Raw genomic sequence first — 23,463 nt, 5'->3', positions numbered from 1 at the left:
TTACCTTACATCACATACAATAATTAACTCAAAATTGATGAAAGGCCCAACATTAAGGCCTAAAACTGTAAAACTATTAGAAGAAAACACTGGGGAAAATCTTTATGACAGTGGATTTAGCAATAGTTTTACGGACATGACACCAACAACACAAGCAATAAAAGAAAAATTTAGATAAAATTGGACTGCATCAAAAAACTTTTGTACATTAAAGGACACCATCAACAGAGTAAAAAGGCAACTCAAGGAATGAGAAAACATTTGTAAATCATATATCTGAGAAGGGATTAATATCCAGAATATATGAAGAACAACCACAACCTTATAACAACAAAAGAAACCAGATTTAAAAATAGGCAAAGGGCTTGAATAGAAATTTCTCCCAAGAGATATACAAATGACCAATAAGTACATAAAAAGACACTCATTATCATTAGAAAAACGCAAATCAAAACCACAATGAAACGACACTTCATATAAAAAATGGCTATTTTATATATAAAACAAACAGAAAAAACAAATGTTGGTGAGGATGTAGAGAAATTGGGACTCTCATACATTGCTAGAGGGAACATAAAATGTTGTAGATGCTGTGGAAAAGTTTGGCATTTCCTGAAAAAGTTAAATGAAGAACTACCATATGACCCAGCAATTCCACTTCTATATACATATAATACCCCTCAAAAATGAAAGCAGGGATTTGAAAATATATTTATACACCCATGTTTTTAGCAGTATTATCTGCAATGGCCAAAAGGTGAAAACAACTCAAGTGATCATCAACAGATAAACGAAGAAGAAAAATGTGGTATTTATATACAATGGAATATTATTATTCAGCCATTAAAAAAATGAAATTTTGACATATGCCATGTCATAAATAAATCCTGAAACCATTATGCTAAGTGAAATAAGCCAGAAAACAGAAGGACAAATATTGTATGATTTCACCTATATGAGGTACCTAGAATACACAAATTCATAGTGACAGAGAGTAGAGTAGAGGTTACCAGGCTGAGGGGAAAGAAGAATAGGGAATTATTGTTTAATGTGTACAGGATTTATGCTGGGTAAAATGAGAAAGTTTTGCATGGTAGTGACGATTACACAACATTGTAAATTGAATTAATACTAGTGAATTGCAAACTTACAAATGTTTAAAGTGATAAGTATAATGTGCTATGTATATTTTCAACTCTGGAGCTCTTTAATTAAAAGGAGAGATAATTGGATATTACATGCCTCTTGGTGTGATACAATAGGAAATATATGTGATACAATAGGAAATCACTGGATATTTAATGATAATAAGCAATTATGGCTAATTGTTTAGATGTGATGACACTAGGGTTCTGTTTTTTTTTTTTAAAGTTATTTTCATTTAGAGATTACATTAAAAATTTTCCAAAGAATATAAAAAATGCTATCTGGGATCTGCTTTAAAATAATTCAGTGAATGGAAGGGAATTAGTTAGAGTATAGATAAAGGGTAGCTTCGGGTTGATAATTGTTGAGATGGTTGATGGACACATGGGTGTTCATTACACCATTCTCCCTGCTTTTGAATATGCTTGAAATTTCCCACAGTCAAAAAAAAATTGAAATGATGAACCTGAGAAATAGTACTCCAAGTGAGGAGAGACAGGGAGACTACTGTCATCATTTTAAATCATTCTTTTCCCAATGTTTTTCAACCTTATACATAAATTTTAAGAGAAAAATTTAGGATATTACAGAGAAGACAAACATGGACTCCTCTAACAGACTCCTGTTAGATTGCAGAATATCAGAACAAGGTGACAATTCTTAAAGATAAAAAGGCAAATTTAAAATAGAGAAAACTTGTGTGTATTTAGTGACTAAGTAACCTTACAGAATTAGGTATATTAAAAGGTAATAGAGATGGGAAAAAATGTGCTGGCACGTCTATTGATGAGTTTCAGAAGGTTTAAACAAATAAGTAATAAAAAAGTCCCTACATGGTTTTTGAAGAAATGACCCATGGTTTGTCTTTTAAGATTAACACCTTCCCATAAAACCTTTACTGGTATCATTTTCAGACAGATCCCTGATTTACATGAACTAGTCAGTTCCAGTTACAAGTTTTTTATTGCCTTACATCTACAAGAAAGTAAGTATTTAATATGTTCTATATAAGGTTTAAGTAGGCATAAAACTCAAGTTCTGAGTTACCTGAGTTTTCTAAGAATGAAAATTTTCAAGCAGCACAAAAGATCATTGAATTCTATGGAAAAACCATAGAAAGACTAGCTTTGGCAGAGCAAAAGAGAAAATCCAGTACCCTAAACCTAACAATATTTAATACACATTACAAAGACCAAAACTTTTTAGCACAATTTATATGAACACAGAATATAGGTTTCTCATTTTTTATTATTTCTCTTACCTTTAGAGTTGCTCCCACCCAAAAAGAATAACAGGTGTCTACAGGCTTATTGGGTCTTCCATGATAACCATTTTGTTGCCTCATTATACACCACCTCTTTATTCTGTTCAACTCTTTTTCTGAAAAAACTTCTTCTAGTTTACCCATCAGACATAGTGAGGCAATGCCACAAAAAGTAGATCCTCCTGTTAATCAAAACCACACAATGTTTTAAACTTCAAATTAGATGCTTATGAAAACAGTACAGAATGTTCGAGGGGAAAAAGTGGTTATATAATTCTAGAAAATAGTGAATAAAATTTAAATTTAAAAGATGAGATTTTAAAATAACCACTATACACAAGTCTTCAATATTTGATAAAACAGAGAATAACATAAAGCTATAAGAAACATTTTACTTATGAAAAAAAGTAGTAAGACTTGGAACAAGACTAAGGGACTTGTTTAAAATTACACAGTTAATGGCAGATTTGGAACTAAAATCTGGGACTACTAACTCCCTGTCCAGAACCCAATCACCTGAAACTGATTTTTAAGTCCCTTAAAGACAGTATATTGCTGATGAATTGAGGTTCCATCACCCCTAAGCTATAGACAAGTTTTCACACATAACATAAACAACTTAGAAGCTGATATACAGATATTACAACTAGTCAGCTTAAGAATTTTAAGGAAGTAGTTTACAGTCCCACCAACAGTGTAAAAGTGTTCCTATTTACTAGTTCAACCATTGTGGAAGACAGTGTGGTGATTTCTCAAGGATCTAGAATTAGAAATACCATTTGACCCAGCCATCCCATTACTGGGCATATACCCAAAGGATTATAAATCATGCTGCTATAAAGACACATGCACATGTATGTTTATTGCAGCACTATTCACAATGGCAAAGACTCGGAACCAACCCAAATGTCCATCAATGATAGACTGGATTAAGAAAATGTGACACATATACACCATGGAATACTATGCAGCCGTAAGAAAGGATGAGTTCACGTCCTTTGTAGGGACATGGATGAAACTGGAAACCATCATTCTCAGCAAACTATCACAAGGACAGAAAACCAAACACCGCATGTTCTCACTCATAGGTGGAAACTGAACAATGAGAGCACTTGGACACAGGGTGGGGAACATTACACACCGGGTCCTGTCGTGGGGTGGGGGGGCTGGGGGAAGGATAGCATTAGGAGAAATACCTAATGTAAATGACGAGGTAATGGGTGCAGCACACCAACATGGCACATGTATACATATGTAACAAACCTGCACGTTGTGCACATGAACCCTAGAACTTATATTAAAAAAAAAAAAAAAAAAAGAATTTTAAGGAAGAAAAGAATGGTGGGGGATGGGGGTGGTAGGAAAGAGAGAAACCAAATATGAAAGCAGATGCACAGCATTACTTCAAAACGTATTCATACCCACTGCGTAGGCTGAATAATGCCTCCCCAATATTTAAGTCCTAATCCCTGGAACCTGTGAATGTTACTTTATATGGAGAAAGAGGCTTTGCAAATGTGATTAAGTTAAATGATCTTGAAATGGGGAGATTATTCGGTATTATCTGGGTGGGCCCTAATTGTACTCACAAGAGTCATTACAAGAGGAGAGAAGGAGATTAGACTAACAGAGAGGTGGCAGTGGGTACCACTGCCAGGTGGCAATGCAACTATGGTGCCAGCGATTTGAGTGTTGTAGCCAAAGGCAAGGAATGCCAGCAGCCACTAGAAGCTGGAAAGAATCAAAGGACAGATTCTTCCCTGGAGCCACTGCTGGCGAAAGAAGCCAGCCCTGTTGACATCTTGATTTGAGCCCTGTAATTCTCAGCTCAGGCTTAGTCACAGATGTATAGCTCTGGCCAGAAGTGGAGAGAATAAATTTGGGTTGCTTTATGCCCCTATATTTGTGCCAAAATGTTACAGCAGCGATAGAAAACTAATTAATATACTCACAAAGGTACTTTCCTCAGGAAATGAAAAGTCAGTATTTTTCCATATAAGAAAAGAAACAACACTTTTTACTGGCACTATCTGTTGTCAACTCCAAACAATTTGAATACACTTATACTTGACTTCACCTAGTGATTTTTAATAATTTTAGCAATTTAAATGTCTTGTTCCTAATATATCTCATGCCTTAACTATCCTTTTGGTGTTACAAATCTTGAATGTATTCTCTGGCAAAGGAAAGGTGAGCATTCCCTCTAGAAAACTCAAGGTAGCTATCATATTAGAAGTGTTACTGTCAGCTAGGAACTATTTAATCTTCAGAATTAGCTGGGACATCTATATTACTCTTGAGTGAATCAAAAGAAAAGCTAAAAAAAATTTATTGCAACCTTTTAAAATAATTTCTATTAAGCAACTATTAATCCTATTTCCTTTCCAAATGACTCATTAGTTTCAATTTTTCTTTCATAACCAAGTCATGACTTCAAGTGTTATTACATCATTAAATATAAAGTCTCTAATAGACAGTAAGTAACCTTTAAAACTCCCGAAAAGTAAAAAGAGGCAATTAAGAATTACTCTCCAAACTACCTATTAGGACTACTTAATGCAAGCTGGCACAACTCAAAGAAAAAACACTCTTTACTTTGTCCAAACTAATGGATTTTGAAAATAGTAACTACAGAAGTTTGGACACTGGGTTGCCAGAAACATTTACAAAGTCTAAGATTAAACTAACATTCATTTACCAACAGGTAAGCCTGTTGCTCCAAAAGTCTCTTGTTTTACACAAATCTCTAAAAAACTAGTTATAAAACCCTGTATAAAAACTAGTATGTTAGGCTGGGCATGGTGGCTCATGCCTGTAATCCCACCACTTTGGGAGGCCAAAGTGAGAGAACTGCTTGAGCTCAGGAGTTCGAGACCAGCCTGGGCAATATAAGGAGACCCCCGTCACTACAAAAAAATATTTAAAAAATTGGTCAGGCGTGGTGGTGTTCACCTGAGGTCCCAGCAACTTGGAAGGTGGCAGTAGGAGGATCGCTTGACTGCACCCCAGCCTGGGCGACAGAGTGAGACCATGTCTCAAAAAAAAAAATAGTAGTATGTTAGAAGAGTGTTAAAGGCAGACATAGAATCAAGAAGAAAAGAGAAGTGACATCTTGATAATAAGTAGATTACAAAATACTATTTAAAAACAGGCACAAGAACTAAAATGGAGTATCTTTTTGGGGCTAGATGTCATTAGATCAATGATCTGTACACACTTCAAAATACTTCAAGCATATTATATCATATATTAAAAGTACAATACTAGAATTGTTCTTTATTACAATGATTTGAGTTCATCAAGAAAAGGTGAAACTGTGTTCATTAAGCCTTAGTTGAAGACACAGTATGAACAAAACTTTAAGGATAATAGTAAGAATATTGAGGCAAATACAAATAAAAGAATAAGAAAGATTTTCATCTGAAATGGTTAAAAGTTTGCCACCTACGTGATGTGCTTCAGTTACATGGAGAATTAGCATATGCAGAATACCTCAGTCATAAAACATCACAGATGGAAGGGACCATAGAGACTCTCTCTTAACCTACCCCAATTCTACCAAGTGCAGGGTAAAGGAGGTGTTCCTGACTTCAGCTCTGTTATGTCATGATCTACTTATATTTTAACAGTGTTTAACAGTTGTAACTTATTTTGCTCCCACAGGTTTTCCAGTTCAGTTTTAGATATTCTCTTAGTACTTGTATATACTAAGTTATCAGAAAAGAATCCATGTCCTCTGAAACTTAAGGTAGTCAACAATCATATAGCTAAAGTAGAAAACTAAATAAATAGGCACATAAATAAGCACATCATTTTACAATTAAACACCATATTAAAAAGGTGAAGTAATTTTTTTTTTTTTTTTTTTGAGACAGGCTGGAGTGCAGTGGCGTGATCTCAGCTCACTGCAACCTCCGCCTCCTGGGTTCAAGCGATTCTTGTGCCTCTGCCTCCCGGGTAGCTAGGATTACACGTGTGTGCCACCACGTTTGGCTAACTTTTTTTGTATTTTTAGCAGAGATGGGGTTTCACCATGCTGGCCAGGCTGGTCCTGAACTCCTGATCTCAAGTGATCCACACACATCGGCCTCCCAAAGTGCTGGGATTACAGGCAGAGCCACCGTGCCTGGCCAAGTGATATAAATTCATGTGCGTTGAATATTTAGATTTAACATTTATCTTTATATAATTAAGAAGTAGAGATATTTTAAAAGAATCATGGAACCAAATTAATTTATCTGAACTTCTGCATTATGAATCCTCAGTTGGCGGGGGTAGGCGGGGCAGCGAGAATAGTTTTATCTCTAACAAAGCAGGAAAATTCAATTCTTCCAAAACAAAAGGAACATTTTACCCTAAAACTGTGTAAGACGAGCATTCCTAATCCAACATTCTGAAATCTGAAATGCTCCCAGATCTGAAACTTTTTGAGCACCTGCATGACATTCAAAGGAAATGTTCACTGGAACATTTCAAATTTCTGATTTCTAGATTAGGGAAGCTTAATTGGTAAGCATAATGCAAATATTCCATAATCCAAAACACTACTGGACTCAAGTATTTTGGATAAGGGATACTCAACATGTACTATCTTAAGGGAATCATGGGGATAAAGAGAATCACTACATTTGATGATCATGGCCTAAAAGGATAAAATATATCTGTTTAGTTTTCATGAAAAATGGGCTCCAAGCTAAGCAACAGTTGGAGAATAGTAGTTGAATTAAAAAATATATATATATATAAAATAATATTTAAATTGGGGAATGAGAAAGGCACATGAAGAAAGTAAATTAATAACAAACTGTAACAGAAATACACCTTCCAAATTCAACTTTCCAAGCAAGAGATGCAAAGTGAAATACAGGATAACTAATTCATCAAATAGTACAGTGTACAAGGGCATATGGAATAAGACATGAATGACCAACTTACAGTCCAGCAAAGATAAACAGAGGTAAGTACCATAAAAATGGCATGAATTAAGTATTATGGGAATACAGAAAAGGGAAATATTGCTCAGAACTAAGGGAGACAAAAGATGATGAAATGTTTTACAGAGAAGGTGACACTGGAAGCCCTGGAACCAGGTATAGAAAGATAGATTAAACTCTTGACAGTTATGAAAAGAGAAACAAGCAGAAGCAGGTGGAAAGGAAGCATTTCAAGCAAAGGAAAAGGAATATTAGCAACGTCCAGAGGTGAAAAACCACGTATAAATGTTTGGAGAGTATATTTTCTTATAACCTAGAGTGCATGGAAGGGGTCACTCAGATGTGGGTCTACAAAGTTAGACTGAAATCAGATTACAGACAAATAAACTAAGGGACTTAAATGCAGGCAGGACAAGATTACTGAGCAAGCACAGGGTTTTAAAGTGGGTTATGACACTTACCTGATATGTGAGCCTACTAAGCAAGTGACTTCTCTGAGTGAAATAACAGTAATTATTGTGGTTTTGTACTGTGTCAACTTGGCTAAGCTAGAATTCTGTTTCCCAGGATCCACTTCCCTGTATGGTCAAAAGTTAGAGAAATCTGTGTGAGACTTGTAAGGTGGAAGTTAAGTAGCACTCATTACCCTGGTTATGGTTAGAGGAGATAAGCAACAAAGGCAGTGGTGCTAAGTCCAGCTTGCCCTTATTCTCCCATAAACTTGGCATCCAAATCCTTCTTACTCTTGCCCTGGTTACGTCAGGCCCACATACTGTGAAGGAGCACCAGCCCTTCACAGACTTATCCACAATCTGGCAGGTGACTGTGTCTGGCTTTCTAGATTTCCCTATGTGGCCTGACCTGTCCACCCGTGCCACTGCTTCAGAAGGCTTGTCAATGATTTTCCCTGACCCTCCAACTACCCCTTTTATCTTCTTCCACAATTGTGTATAAAATATTTCTATTACAGCCTTTATTCTTTAATACTCATAGTGGTTTTACTTCTCTGAGTTCTAAAACAAAAATGTCTATTCTCAGAGGGTTGATATGAGGATTCAATGAGACTGTATGTAAAGTATCAGATGGTAGTGGGCACACAGCAGCTGGTTAATAAATACATTATTTTCCTCTTAGTCTGTAGATCACGGATTATAAATTGATAATTTATGGACGACAACTGGTGTAACTGGCAAATTAAAAACAAAAATAGAAAAGGAGATTAAAATTAAACTCAAAATTCTGGATTGCTGGATTCCCCCGGCCAAAAAATATTTTTAAAAATCAATAAATCTATGTTAGCTCTGAATAGCAACAACAGGCTGAAGAGGAGAATGGTTTTAAAAATATGCAGTTTGAGATACTGAAGTCATATCGAGAAAGATGCCTGGCAAGCAAATGGAAAGGGGGCTATGCAGCACAGAAGCAACAGTACAGATTGGGAAACACAGTTTTGGGTGCCATCAACACAGAGATAATTAATAAAGAACCATCTGTTAGTTTGTTCAACTATGTGCCAAGCATGTTACAGGTGCAGAGGATACATCAGTGTGTAACACAGGCAAAAAATCTCTGTTCTCATGAGGTTTAAGTGAGAAGCAGCAGACAAAAAACAAATAGATAAAACATAGGTCATTTATAAAATAATAAGTGATATGGAGAAAAATAAATCTAGTAAGGGGGTTAGAGAATGGGATGTGTATGTGTAGTTTGTTCGGAATTCTATTATAAATACTGCAGGTGTATCTGGGTGGTTTGCAATTTTAAATCAGGAGCTTGAACCAAGATCTGAAGGATGTGAAAGAAAACCAGGTGTATGCTGGGGGTGGAGGATGATGGAGGAAGATTCTACATACAAGGAACAGCACATACAAAAGCCTTGAGATTTAGGAAGAATTATCAAAAGAAAAGAAAGCTGAACTGAGGTAAAGAAATGAGAGGAAGAAACAAAGATGGTGAAGGAACCAGAAGTAATTCATGAGGAAGTAGCACAAGTGGAATGTGATGTTTTAAGAAAGAAGGGGGGAGGTTAATAGCTCAAATGCTTCAATAAATCTAAGATGAGGAATGACAAAGATATTGGATTTGAAATACAGATCACTCATGACTTTCAAAGACAAACTTCCTAAGTTCCTGAAGGCTTACACAGAGAATGACAGAACAAGTCATTTGTGAAGAAAAGTGAATAGTACATTTGGACCACTTTTCCAAAGACAGTAACAACAAAAAAGAAAAAGAGAGAACACAGTGACTTGATGGGGTGGCCAAATTGTAGGACTTTTTAGAAAGAGGTTTCACTTGCTAGTATAGATAGTGATGAGAGGGGGAAAGAAAACTAAACCAAAATCCTCTAGGGTAGCACTTCCCAGCCTATCTAACTTCATAGCACACAAAGAAAATTAAAATATTTGGTATTTGTAGGCCATACTGTAATACTGAGGAAGATGCTCCTGGCCAGAGACAACCTTACCAGGGACTCCAGATACTCAGGTGCTGCTTGGTTGTTCCAAAGGCTGAAGGGGCTCTATTTTGGTATAATAACCTATTTAAGATATACAAATACACTGTGACACTCTGATTAAAAGGCCTTCCTCTAAGGCTTTTAGGCCTCAAATCTACCAAGCCAAAGTTACAGATAGAGGGAAGATACAAGCTTTAGGGCACGAACTATAGTCCATCACTAATGACCCTAATGGGTACAGCCTACTCAAGTCATACCAATTCAAAATCATGACTTGTATAACTCAGGAAGATTTTTTCCTGACAGGACCCATTAGACAGTGTCATGTTTGGGAAGCCCCTCTGTTTCATTATACAGTGGAATATAATCCCAATGTCTTGGAAAGAATATCAACTGTATTACAGGTGAGGTGACTCCTCAGCCAGAGTGTACATTAATACCACCTACAATAGTAAACACCAGATCCTGTCTTCTCAGAAATTCTTAGAGCCACCAGATTTCCTTTTTGTACAACTATAACTACATCCCTCTTGATCATGTGGCGATGACTAGTAACATAATTGTTACTGCCAGCTCCTCCCACCCTCCATCTCATAGACTCAGGCACATACAAAAACTACGGTGTCATAATTATAGTATGGCTTCAGAGGACAGTGTTCTATATACCCCTTAGAGACACATAGTCTACAACTACCTAAATTTAAGGAGGGAGTGAAGAGGTGAGAAGAGGAGGAAATACTTGATAGGACAAAATCCCAGAGTATATACAAGGCTATGGGGTTAAGGAATATTTGTTAGAAATATCTTTTTATACAGGTTTTATGATTTACAAATCACTTTTCCCCATATCTCTTATAATCCTAATAACAATGCTAAAGAAAGATGCAATCCTTTCTACTCGATTGCTGAGGAAACCCTTAGAGAAATTAAGTGAGGAGCCAAGGTCACTCAGTTGGTGTCAGGGCTGAGACCAGAACACTGCTCTGTTCTTTCTGCTCCATTATGCTAGCAAAGGGATAGAGATAACAAATAATCATACAGAAAACTGTTGTGATGAGGAGGAAACTGAAATTCACTCAGAGAGGCTCCATGACCTGGCCTCTTCCTTTTTAGAAAAGAAGAATGGAAGCTTATTTATTTCCAAATGGAAATTTCAACTTGAGAGAACTCAGGCTATTGATGTGCTGACAAACTTAGTGACTATCACATTATTCTAGTTCTTCCAAAAGTGGAAAAAAACACGAAAGAAAAGACTGTATTAATGTTTGCACTAAATATAAGCTAAGCAGCAAAATGTTTTATGATTATGACTAATAATTTTATTAAGGAAGGTAAATAAAAATTTTCATTTCTTCATGAACTTGTTCATTCATATTTAATATTCTATATTTGGTCTAGCCTTTTAGAGTTATGCCAAAGAAAACCTGTTATTTTCTAACAATAGAGTAAGAAACAATCCCAAGATATTTTCATGCAGCTAACACCTGAATAGATTACTAGAAAATATCATATGAACATCCCAGCCTGAGTAATACCTGAATGATAACTGACCAAAGAGGCTTCAAATATACAAAATGGTGTCAAAAGAGAATCAGGAAAGTGACAAAGAAGAAAATTATGCTGCACCAAGGGTTGAGAAAAACTTCTGAGGTTCTCCATACTGAAGACACCAAGATGTTGTCTAAGGGAACAAAAGAAACTACATGTTCACTTATTTAAGATGTCTTACCATGAGATTCAAGTCCAGCTCCCTGTGCCAGTCCATTGTCATAGGACTGAAAAAGAAAAACATTGTTCAGTTTAATAGGGAAATAATAATGATAATAATAAATGAATAAATAAGTTGCCATTGCACTAAGTTTGTGGTCTCTTCTAATTTTATTTCTCCTTTGTATCTTCCAAAATATGTGTTTTTCCCCATGGAGAATAGAATTAGGCATTTTCAAATACCTGATTTTGTCTTCTTATTCACCAAGCCAAATCACTAAATGTATACACTAGGCACATTCTGAGAATAGATTGTTCAAAGTTATCTACATATTCAATCTCAATTCAATAAAAGCTCCAAACCTTACTCCTTTACCATTGCAAGTATGCATGAGTTGGAGGAAAATATAAGGATTTCCCACTGATAGAACATTATAAACATGAAACAAGTCTATTTGAGGCAGTCTGGGGTCACTGAGAATAATGATAGCCATTACTGGGTACCATTATTTGAATCTCCCCACATACACTCCAAAATCAAAACAGAAGAACAGTAAAACTTTGAAAACTCAAACCTTAGCAAGCAAGAAGACACACTCAAGCTTCAGATTACCTGTCTACAGAAAAAGAAACATCAAATCCCAGCAAGCCATCTATTGCAACTCTGACACACCTTTGCAGAGAGCAAGGGTGATTTATGAAAAATCATGAGGAGGGGAGCTAACAGTAGTTCCGAGACTGATCTAAAATCACTGCCTAAAAGAGAAAGTCCACCCTAAATATGAGAAATACAGGCAATTCTCACTTTGCACAGTTCTCTTATGCACACATTCCAGTTGCCATGGTTTAGCTAAGTACACAACAAACTTCAGTAACCACAGCAGCATATTAACTGCAATTGCAGAAAGTACAAAACTCCGTTACTGGCTCTTCAGTCTGCAGATCACTACATAAATAAGAGATGTGCATCATGATCAGTGATCAATCACACCACCTTTTTCAAAGTCTGTTAGGAATTGGCCATTGCACATGTTATTCAGTTCACACACAGATAGCAGATGTGGTTGTGCTCTTTGTCTCTTAGTGATAAACCCACATGATGTTTTATTAAAAGGCATAACAGAAAGGGGCTTGGCCAACAAAGATGAAAGTGCAGTAAAGAAATAAAAAGCATTAACACTGGGTATGAAATTAAAATTAGAGTTATAGAAGAAATAGCTATTACGGGGAAGTTGATAATATTGCTGTTTGAGACTCTAGATATACAGTCAGAAGAACTAAGTGAAGGTGAAACATCTATAAGAAAGGGAAGGGCTTGTGATAAAAAAAGATGAAGATGTTCTAGGGAACTGCTATGGGCAAAAAAAACTTCACATAAAAGGAATTCTCAGAGGTTTCACAACACTGAAAACACAAAACATACGTTGGAAGCTGACAGAAGCTTAGATTGTGGTCATTTGCCTACACACAGAAAAAAGACTCCATCTTATAACTTATATAATGAGAAGAGGGCAATATTCTCAATATTTCCAATGTTTAAAATTATAGTATACGATATACTGATTTTACTATTTAAAACATTATAGTATACTATATGCTGATTTTACTATTTAAAACATTATACATTTATAACTGACAGGAAGAGTTTTCAATGTTTTGACAAAAATTTTAAAGGTCACAAAACAATCATAATTTTTCCCATTGATGATTAAAATCACTGTGTATCATTTCAGCTTGTGTGGTTATCATAGCATGGCACTATCATGCAAAATGAGGATAGCCTATTCTGAAAGAGGCCTGGCAAACACAGTATTGGCTATATGGAAGGCACTTAAAAGAATGTGCAAGTCAAGGTGGCAGGGCTCAAATTTTGCTGAAGAAAATTAAAAACAGAGGGAGAAGCCCTTTGAAAATCAGGTATTAAGGATAACTCAAAAGAGCAAAATTCAGATACCTGAGAAACAAAAGAGAACCGTTTTCCTACCATAAAAATCATGGAACAATCCCAGCTACAAAGAAAAGCTACCCGTTAAAGAAAGCATACTTCATTACAATGAAGAGAACAATCTTAAACTAGGAATTCTTCTAAGAAAAAAAAAAAAAAAAAAAAAAAAAAACTCCATAAAATTACCAACATACAAAGTAACTCTGAGATGAAAACACAGCAAATGAAATGAAAACACCTAAGTATATAAAAATCTGCCTCTACTCCCAAGAAGTAGGCATGAATCAGAAGAAAACTGTAATGTAGCACTCCACACTCAAATACATATCCTCAAACAAGCATTTGGAAATAAAAAAGGAAATTAAACGTTAAAAACAGATGAACAAACAACAGAAATAAAAAGAGAAATAGTGTTAGAAAAGAAATAGAAGAAAAAGACAAAATAAGAAATAAATTCTAAATTACAGGATGACTAAGGAAGAATAATCTCAAATGAAAATACAAGGGACACTGAAAAAAGCAGAAAACAGCCAAGAGAATGAAAATGAGATAAATAAGTCAAAAAGGTCAAAGAGAAAGTGGCTGAAAAGAAGGTCAGGCAAAAAAAAAGAACAGACACTAAAATGGAATTCCTAAAAAAAAAAAAAAAAGAAAAAAAAAAGAAAATGCAAAATAATGGACTAGAACTAGGGGTCAGCAATGGCCCAAAGGCTAACTCTGGCCTGCAGTCTGGATTTGTATGGCCCTCGAGTTAAGAAAATGGTCAATTACACTCATAATAAAGGAAATAATAAAATGAAAAATCATGAGAGGAGGGGAGCAAAATTAAAAATATACTGAAATATCATTTTTTGACCACCAGAAAAAAAGGTAAAAACAAAGAAAGTATAACACTTTTTACTGGTGAGGCTATGTGAAAACAGGCACTCTCCTATATTGGTGGGAAAACAAACTGGTCTATTCTTTTTGGAGAGAAAATGGGAAATCTCTAATAAAATTACATATGCATTTACCTTTTGATCAAGCAATTCCACTACCAGAAATTTACTCTGAAGATGTATCTATAACAATATATAAATATATATGCAAAAAGTTATTAATTACAGCATTATTTGTAATTGCAAAATATATGCTCTAAATATAGAATTGCTGAAAAAAACCATGGTGCATTCACACAGTGGAGTAATATAATAGGAAACTATAAGAAAAAGAGAAAAATCTCTCTGAACTGATAAGGAGTAATTTTCACATTGTACTGGTGGTTTTTTGTTTGTGTTTTTTCCTCCCAAGCTATACTGTTAAGTGAAAAAACCAAACAGCAAAAAAAGAGTATGGTATGCTACCTTATGAAGAAAGAAAAAGCATTAAAAATATATGTATCTTCTCATCAGTAAGAAATGGAAGAAAGATAAACTGAAAACTAATGAGAATGGTAACCTACAGGGTGACAGGGAACAAGATGTTAAGTATGGGAGTTAAGAAGAGGGTGGAAGACAGGGAGGGTGAGGGGCAAGGAGTCATACTTCTCTGTATGTATCTTTTTGTATAGTTCTGAAGAACCAAATTAATTTTTCACATATTAAGTAAATAAATAAAGTCAAAGTTGTGGGCAGAAGAGAGCTAAAAGTGAAGGGAAAGCCTAAAATGGAAATCAAAGACAAACAAATAACCTACTTGTATTTCAAGCAGATAACATAACCATATTAAAGGAGGGAAATAAAATAAGTAACTGGAGTACTTCTTAAATATAGTATTCTGACTATATGCCCTCAGACTCAAAACAAAAAGAATCAACGTATTCTGGGTAATAGGAGCCGGGATTGCTTGTCACTTTCAGAGAATGGAGTCACAAATGAAAGGACGAAAGTTAAAATGAGCCCTGTGGTGTTAGACTGAAATTTGAGGCATCACGATATTCATGGTTTTAATATATAGATACATAAATAGACACAGAAATATAGATTGTGTGTGTCTGTAAGGGGATGCCTATGTATGCATACATTTCCTATCTCTGCCTGAGAAAAGGCCTAGAAGTAATGACATCTCAATACCAATGAGCATACCTAGTACCCAGATTCAAGTTTCTAAACTCTGTCCTCCAACAAGAATAACCAAGGCTCCTCAAAGAAATGACTGATTCCAGAGCCGAGGATGGAAAAGTAGAAGATAAACCTGGAATATCTTGTGCCAGAAAGCAAGGAGGTCTTCAACATGTCAAAAGGGCATAGAGCCTACTTAAAGGGGTTCCCCCAGGCCTAATCTGGGGCAATCTGAGCATCAAAATAATGACAGTAACAGATAACAACCCATTGAATAAAATTAGAAACTAAAGTCCATAGAGATATAAATAAGTAAGTACAAGTAAATAAATAAATGAAGGCAAAGAGAAAGTTTTTTTCAAACAGTAGAATTTTAACTGATATTTATAGGAAGGATGCGAGAGCTGGAGAGCTGGAAAACGTTCAATGCATACTAACAACACTATTGGATAAAAATTTGATTAGGGACTCACTGAATATTTACAGTCTCCAGATATCTCACCACAAGATATTCAGTAATTACAAAGGGAAAAGTACTAACTTCACAGAGAAAACTCTGGCATATGCCATCTTAGCCAAGTGAGCAGACATAGGGCAAATCAACTTGCTGCACCTCCAAATACAGTGCACTGAGAAGCCAGTATTACTTCTGTACCATTCATACCAAAAATTCTTATCACCCACCCTCCTATCAAACATAAATCTCTTTTCCTCTTAAAACTCCTTTAATGGTCTCTTCTTTCTGTATCCACAGGCTTTTTAAAATTTGTGCTGTTGTAGATTCTACAAAAATCTGATCCACAGTTACACATTCACTTAAATGCAACTCCATTCTTCTTAGGAACTCATAGACATTTTCACTTTGAAATACTGCCTACGAAAAGTTGAATTAACAGCCTAAAATATTCTAACAGCCTCAAAATATTCTAATCTATAAAATGAAACACTTCATTTGGAAAATAATAAACCTGTGAAGCAGTAGTTTTATTTCTCCTTTTATACAGAGATGACACAGTACAGCAAAGGATAGTTCTGCTGAGACTAAGCTTTCCTTACTAATGCCAATAAAAAGTCTCATCAAAGATAACATAATCTTCCAGCTTGCTTGTCAGGACTCTCTACTAACTCCTGCTAGAATAAGCTGTCAATATTTGACTTTCAGATTTTACTTCTTTTTCTTTTAAGTCGATCAATCCCTTTCTTATAAAGATACTGCTTCTTTAAATAAAATCATATTAAATTTTAATGGTCAAGGAGTCAATCTGTACTTCATTTCTTTATTGTGGTCTGATACACAATTTACCTAAAAAGCAATCTTAGTGCTCTCATTTTCAAATAGTTGGTGGAAGAGATGAGACATACACTATAATACAGCCCTCATGTACCAGCAAAAACAACCTAAATAGTCAATTTTATCAATAGAACTCACCATACTTCTTCTAATATAGGTGATGGCCTTTTTCATATCCATGCCTGACCAGTTGTTGAGCATATAGCAAATACAGGAAGCACAGTACACAAATCGCATGTCATTTTCACTGCCTTCAGGTACTGCACAAAAACTGAAAATAATAACAACAGTATGATTTTCTATTAACAATGGACTCTGATTTTTTTTGCATGGGGGTTAGAAACACCTCCTGTGTGTCTTTACTTACAGAAAAATCTGTTGATTATTCCACTTTTATTATTCAATAAAGAATAAGACTACTAACTTAAATAATATAAAACTTTCTCTAAATCATCATTCTAGTACAAACTTTTGATTTCTTGGTCATTTTACACACTACCATGTTACTCCCTCCCAGATGCTTACTCAACATAAGCTTATTTGCTCCCAGCCAGGGACAGCTGCAGTAGACTGGCTTGAGAATGGCAGAAAATGTAAAAGGTAAAACCTGAGACCCACTGGGTAGTAAGAAATTTCCAAGCCCAAGTTTTTCTATGTGAAATTTCTTCTAAATGTATACACAGATAACCATTTAATCGATTGATCATACTGTATTTTAATTTTACACATTAGTTGTATAGAAGTAGCAATCTATGTTGTGTATGTATTTATAAACAAGAATAAGGAAGCAATAATCAAAGGCTACTCTGAAATATTGAGACATAAGCCATATATGTACTGGCTGAAGTAAATACTTAGTTTCATAGTGTTTCCAATTAATGTCAATTTATTCTAATTGTCTACATTTATTTTTCCCTCATCAAGAGCAGTGTTTTGAAAACACTGACAGGAAAACAGAGCTATTAGTAGATGGAACACAAAGAGTTAACAGCACAGCAGGATTTGTTTGCAGTCTTTTCCTTAGCCTTTTCACTACTGCTTTATCCCTTCTCAGACTTAAAAATCTTTTTCTACCTTAAAGCTCCAGGAAGATTCATCTGTAGACATACCACGTGAATCACCAAATATTAATGAACATCTGAACTCCTTTTTTTATTCTTTAAAAACGTCAGAGAAACTACCCTACCTACTCTGGAATATAATATTCAATGTTCACCCCTTTCTTCCCTAATCAGCATAAAGCAAGGAACTGAAGTTCAGGCTAAACATATACGTCCTTCAAAATATCAATTTTTCATCTAGAATGTAAATTAGATTCCAATCCTGAAATTATTCGACCATTTATTTATGTACTCATTGTTGTTAAGAAGGAAGAGAAAGGTGTTTGGCTATTGTAATTATTTTTATTTTCACTCACAGAAGAAATCTTGGGTCACTTTTTTGATTACGCACTTTATCATGTACCTTGTAAGCTTTAGGTGGAGTTCTAACAATAAGAGTATGATCCTCTAAAGATCTAGTATAGTATTGTATCCATTTTTTAGATCCAAAATATTTTTTTTATTACAAAAAAAGTAACAAAGAATCACTCATACCTCCCATCTTCCAGCTGGAGGGCTCTCAAGCCTGCTAAGCAAGCTTCTTTATTTACTCGGCTTAAGTCGTCTCCAAGAATAACTAAGCATGAAAGGCCAGTGTAAGTCATTGCTATGTGGCCACTATCATAAGGATGAGCTGTTCCAGGAGCCTAAATACAAAATTAATATAGTACTAATTAATGAAGTGATATGAAAACTTATTTCATTAAGAAATCTGACATAAGGTTTTAGTAAATAGTAAAATTAAATGTGGCTTATACTGATTTGTATAGACATCTTATTGAGAAAAACAAATCTCCATTTTATATATATCTCAACATGAATATGATTGAATACATTCCAGGCTACCTAATTTTTAATTCTTTGATACCTCAGGCATTATGGAAGTAGTGATGATATTCAGGTAAACCAAATTATTTATTACTTTTTTTTTTTTTTTTTTTTTTTTTAGTAACAGCGTCTTATCTGTCACCCAGGTTGGAATGCAGTGGTGCAATCATAGATCACTGCAGCCTCCAACTCCTGGGCTCAAGTGATTCTCCCACCTCAGCCTCCTGGGTAGCCGGGACTACAACAGGCACAAACCACCATATCTGGCTAAATGACTTAAACCTCATTCTTAATCCTTAATCTGTCTCCTAGACTCTCAGCCACCACTCTGACAGCTCTATGTGATACCACTTGGAATATCTAGTTTCTTTTACCACCCAGAATTCAGATGAAGGTAATACAGCATGAAGTGAGACCTAGCTTGCCTAGAAGATATTAGGGTCCAGGTGAATGAAGGTCCAAAAAGGAGTTTCAGGAGAGTCTGTGAACCAAGGGCAATAATGGTTTCTTCTTCAATTTTACTCCTGTTATTTTGAAAATGTTTTGGTGCAGGCGTCGGTTGGGGGAAGGATCATATTTTAAAAGTAATGATAGAGATAATCAACTCTATCACTTATAATTTAAGTCTTATAAAGTCAGAAAAGCATATAGCCTTCCAGAAAAAAAGATTTCTGAAACAAAACTTATTTTATATAGCACAAACCTAAGTTAAATATCACAGTAGTGATCACCACATAAGAAACTAAAAAACGATACAATTAAAATAAACTCCTCTGCCTTCTATAATAAATGTAAACTTTTACAATCATTGAAAGGCATAAAATCCTGGTTCTATTTCTCACTGGCTTGCTTAATGTTCCTAATTCTAGAAAATGAAGATATTAGTAACTACACCTCACAAGGTTATTGTGACGATTAAATAAGTTACTGTCTAAAAAGCTGTTAGTTATCTTAATGATGATTAAGTGCAAGGCAAATATCAAAGGGGCCACTAGTTCTTTGGAGTCAAGATTCAAGGGTCTTGAAACCACCCATGACTTAACTGTAAGATTTTCTTGCATACTGACCTTCTGTGGCTCCTCACAGAATGAGTGTGAACGGTGTTCACTACTCTTTTTATAATAATCTGAACCCACCCCACCTACCCACCTTTAGATACACACTTTTTTTTTTAAGATAGGATCTTGCTGTGTCACCCAGGCTGGAGTGCAGTGGCACAAATCTCAGCTCACTGCAACCTCCGCCTCCAAGGTTCAAGCAATCCTCCTGCCCTGCCTCAGGCTCCCAAGTAGCTGAGACTACAGGCACGTGCCACTACATCCCGCTAATTTTTGTATTTTATGTAGAGACCAGGTTTTTGTCATGTTGCTCAGGCTGGTTTCAAACTCCTGAGATCAAGTGATCCATCCTCCTAAGCCTCCCAAAGTGCTGGGACTGCAGGTGTGAGCCACTGTGCCTGGCCAGATACACAGTTCTTTATATGGTCTCACAAATGTACCAAGCAAATTTCCACCTTTACATCTTTCATTCTAAGTTCCTCCTCAGAACTCAAGCTCCAGTTCTCCTGGCTATTCTACTCCACATTTACAATTGACTTCTTAGAATTCCTATTGCATATTTAACTTTTTGATACTTAAAGTAAACACCTGCTATGTTAAAAGAACTGCAGGGAAGCCAAACATAAATTAAATGTGGACCTTAACCTCAAGGGCAGAAGGTAAGTCTACTCAAATAATTACAATAAAATGTAATGAGCAGTCATAAGGGAGGGATAATGATACATAGGTTTAAAAAGGAATTCTTTTCTGCAAAAGAGGAGCTTGGGCAGCTATAGATGAAGAGGAGGCATTATAGGTAGAAGAAAAAGTAAAAGCAAATTAGAGAAAGAAAATTCTGGGGTGCACATTAAGGACAACACAAAATTTGATAGAGAGCATGGGATTTGTGAAAGGAAATCGTGAGAATAGTGGGAGGATCCATCAGTTTCTCAAAAAGTGCTCTACAGCCACTGAGGTCCCAAGCATTTATCAGGTAAGTCAATGAATGGTCCATAGATAGTTTGGTGGTTTCAGAAGAAAACTCAGTGACAATATTTTATTCATATACTGTACTGGACAAACCAATGTGCCTCCTCACATTCTCTTGGCCTAATCTGTCTCCTAGACTCTCGGCCACCACTCTGACAGCTCTATGTGATACCACTTGGAATATCTAGTTTCTTTTACCACCCAGAATTCAGATGAAGGTAATACAGCATGAAGTGAGACCTAGCTTGCCTAGAAGATATTAGGGTCCAGGTGAATGAAGGTCCAAAAAGGAGTTTCAGGAGAGTCTGTGAACCAAGGGCAATAATGGTTTCTTCTTCAATTTTACTCCTGTTATTTTGAAAATGTTTTGGTGCAGGCGTCAGTTGGGGGAAGGATCATATTTTAAAAGTAATGTTATTAAAGCACTGCAACAAATATAGGTAGACATCTATATATAGTATAGTACTACACAACGGTTATCATAACCAATGGCATGATATTCTGTTCATTATGACTAAATGAAGACATTACCTTTATTCAGGATTAGCTTAATTTGGAAAATATGATAGGCATGAAAAGGGACAAATTTTCTGAATCCTTTGTTTTCTCATTCCCTGCTAAATACAGTAGGCACCCATAATTGGAGTCCTGCTGGTAAATACATATGACCTTAACACAGGTAAGTTGGTTTACAGCTTAAGGCAGAGGAAGAAAGCTGAAGTAGTACCTCTATCAAAGTATGTCATCTTCTCCAAAATCACTACTATTTATTCCAAAAATTTGAAGCTGATTATGGAAAAACTGGTAGCTCTCCATTTACCTTGCAAGTGGATATAAATCTTGATATACTCAGTCCAACAATGGTTATTATTATAACCATTATATTATAATATAAATAATAACAACCATTATATAAGCAGGCTGGCCCCATCAAGGAAAAAGTTTCTATGTTGTGAGGCCTCTTTAGAAAAAATGATGCTTTTCTCCACTTTATACTGTAGAAAAGTATTGATATTTTGTGTACATATGGAACAGCTACAGAGTTTCTTCTGGGTCTGCTCCTTTGAAGAAGAAAGCAAGCTCCTCCCTCTTCACACTCACTGTTTTTATACTGGCATGTGCTGGTATCAAAGCCTTTGGATATAACCATGAAGAAGTTCTGCATATTCTCATAAAAGTCATTAAAATAATCACTACCTAGGTCTTCAATCACTACCTTTAGAAGGACTTTTTCTTTTATTCCTAAGAAATGTGAGTTAAATGTAGAGTCTTTCTATAACACAGTGAAGTTTACTGGCTTCTTAGAGAGCAAATATCAAAACACTTCAGTGCTCTACTTTCCTTTACTCAGGAAATCACCAATAACTTTTACACACAGATACATGATACTGAGACAATTTTTTGTAACAATTAATAGAAATTTCTATGTGTTTATGTACTGCATCTATTCTTCCTGGAAGAAAGTGCACTTCTTTGAGGAATTAAGGTAGGTATAGGCTTCCTTTAAAGGGTTTCAGTTTATAATATATATATTATTAGACAATATTTAGTCACACTGAAACCTGGAAGCCTATTTTTTTCTGTGTAATTTCTTAGCTTCCTCTTTCACTAAAATATCCCTACATCCCTTCTGCTTCCTTCTGACCCGAACAGAACTAACCTTTGATGGATTGAATGGAATACCCAGGTATGAAGAGCCTCGGAAACCACAGCGATTTAGATTTGATCCTAGAAAATAAAAGCATGTGCTTATTTAAAGTACACTTTATTTTTTGCACAGATTCTAAAGCAGTTTAATTACACAATCTTTCAGAAACAGACTATTCTAGTCTCCATTTTCATACTGGCTAATGCTGAATGCTTACCATGTGCCAGGTCCGTTCTAGGTGCTTATGGGAATTTCCTCATTTAATTTCCATACGAGTCACAGATAACATAATGATTTCTATCATGTACCTTTTATTAATAGCCCACCTCACGGCCTATAAAGTCCTTTCATAATTCTCCTGTAAGATCAATTTTTACATGATCAACATATTCAATCCCCCTTTCTATAGAACAGAAAACAGAAGCTCAGAGGTTAAGCGAATGTTCAAGGTAACAGTTAATAACACAATAGGGTCTAGTGTCTTTTTACTTTAACTCATTTAGTGTCTTTTTACTTTAACTCACTGCTTCTTTACACTGGAGCAAGCTAAAGGTATAAAGTTGTAGAGAAAATATGTACTTTGTATTTCCGTATTAGCTAGACCTTCGTTCTGAGTCCAGTAATCCACTTGGCTTTGAAGTATGTAGAATACTGTAAGTTAGCACTTAGTCTCTCTCGACTCAATCAAAATATGTTTATGCATACTTTTTTGCTATCTAAAAATTTTCATTTCTCAAGATATCAATGGAATGTAAGTTGGAACTTAAAAGAACAATCAACTATACAATAATTAGGGTTTTAATAGCTATTAGAAAATCAGTATGATAGATGCTGAAAATAATAATGCAGTATCAGCAGACTGTAAATGCACTGCTGATAAAAAGAATTGAGTTGGTCTAGTCTCTGATATGAAGAACTACCTTCCTAAGAGATTATGACTTGTGTATGACTAACTTCATTATAACTGTTTTTCACTCTCCTACTTCTTCATTAGGTACTATACTTTTTCAGCTTCTTATCCCCCCAAAATACTTAAAACAGTAGTTTATACATTAATTCTTTGAACAAATTAGGAA

At 35.3% G+C, this 23,463-nt stretch overlaps 1 protein-coding gene across 3 annotated transcripts in view; it reads right to left on the bottom strand.

The window, feature by feature from the left end:
- LOC105499986 (protein geranylgeranyltransferase type I subunit beta) overlaps window positions 1–23,463 on the bottom strand; it is a 56,337-nt gene that overhangs the window by 12,281 nt on the left and 20,593 nt on the right. For all 3 annotated transcript variants that reach the window (XM_011772889.2, XM_024787124.2, XM_011772890.2), the window contains exons 3-7: window positions 22,400–22,467; window positions 18,380–18,531; window positions 16,923–17,055; window positions 11,532–11,577; window positions 2,408–2,592 (exon numbers count right to left, since the gene is read on the bottom strand). In XM_011772889.2, coding sequence (XP_011771191.1) covers window positions 2,408–2,592; window positions 11,532–11,577; window positions 16,923–17,055; window positions 18,380–18,531; window positions 22,400–22,467 — 584 coding nt within the window. The remainder of the gene's footprint in view (window positions 1–2,407; window positions 2,593–11,531; window positions 11,578–16,922; window positions 17,056–18,379; window positions 18,532–22,399; window positions 22,468–23,463) is intronic.

This window comes from Macaca nemestrina, chromosome 6, assembly GCF_043159975.1.
Source record: "Macaca nemestrina isolate mMacNem1 chromosome 6, mMacNem.hap1, whole genome shotgun sequence".
Taxonomy (NCBI): Eukaryota; Metazoa; Chordata; class Mammalia; order Primates; family Cercopithecidae; genus Macaca; species Macaca nemestrina.
The sequence above is the reverse complement of the archived record's forward strand: the minus strand, read 5'-3'. Positions and strand labels throughout refer to the sequence as shown.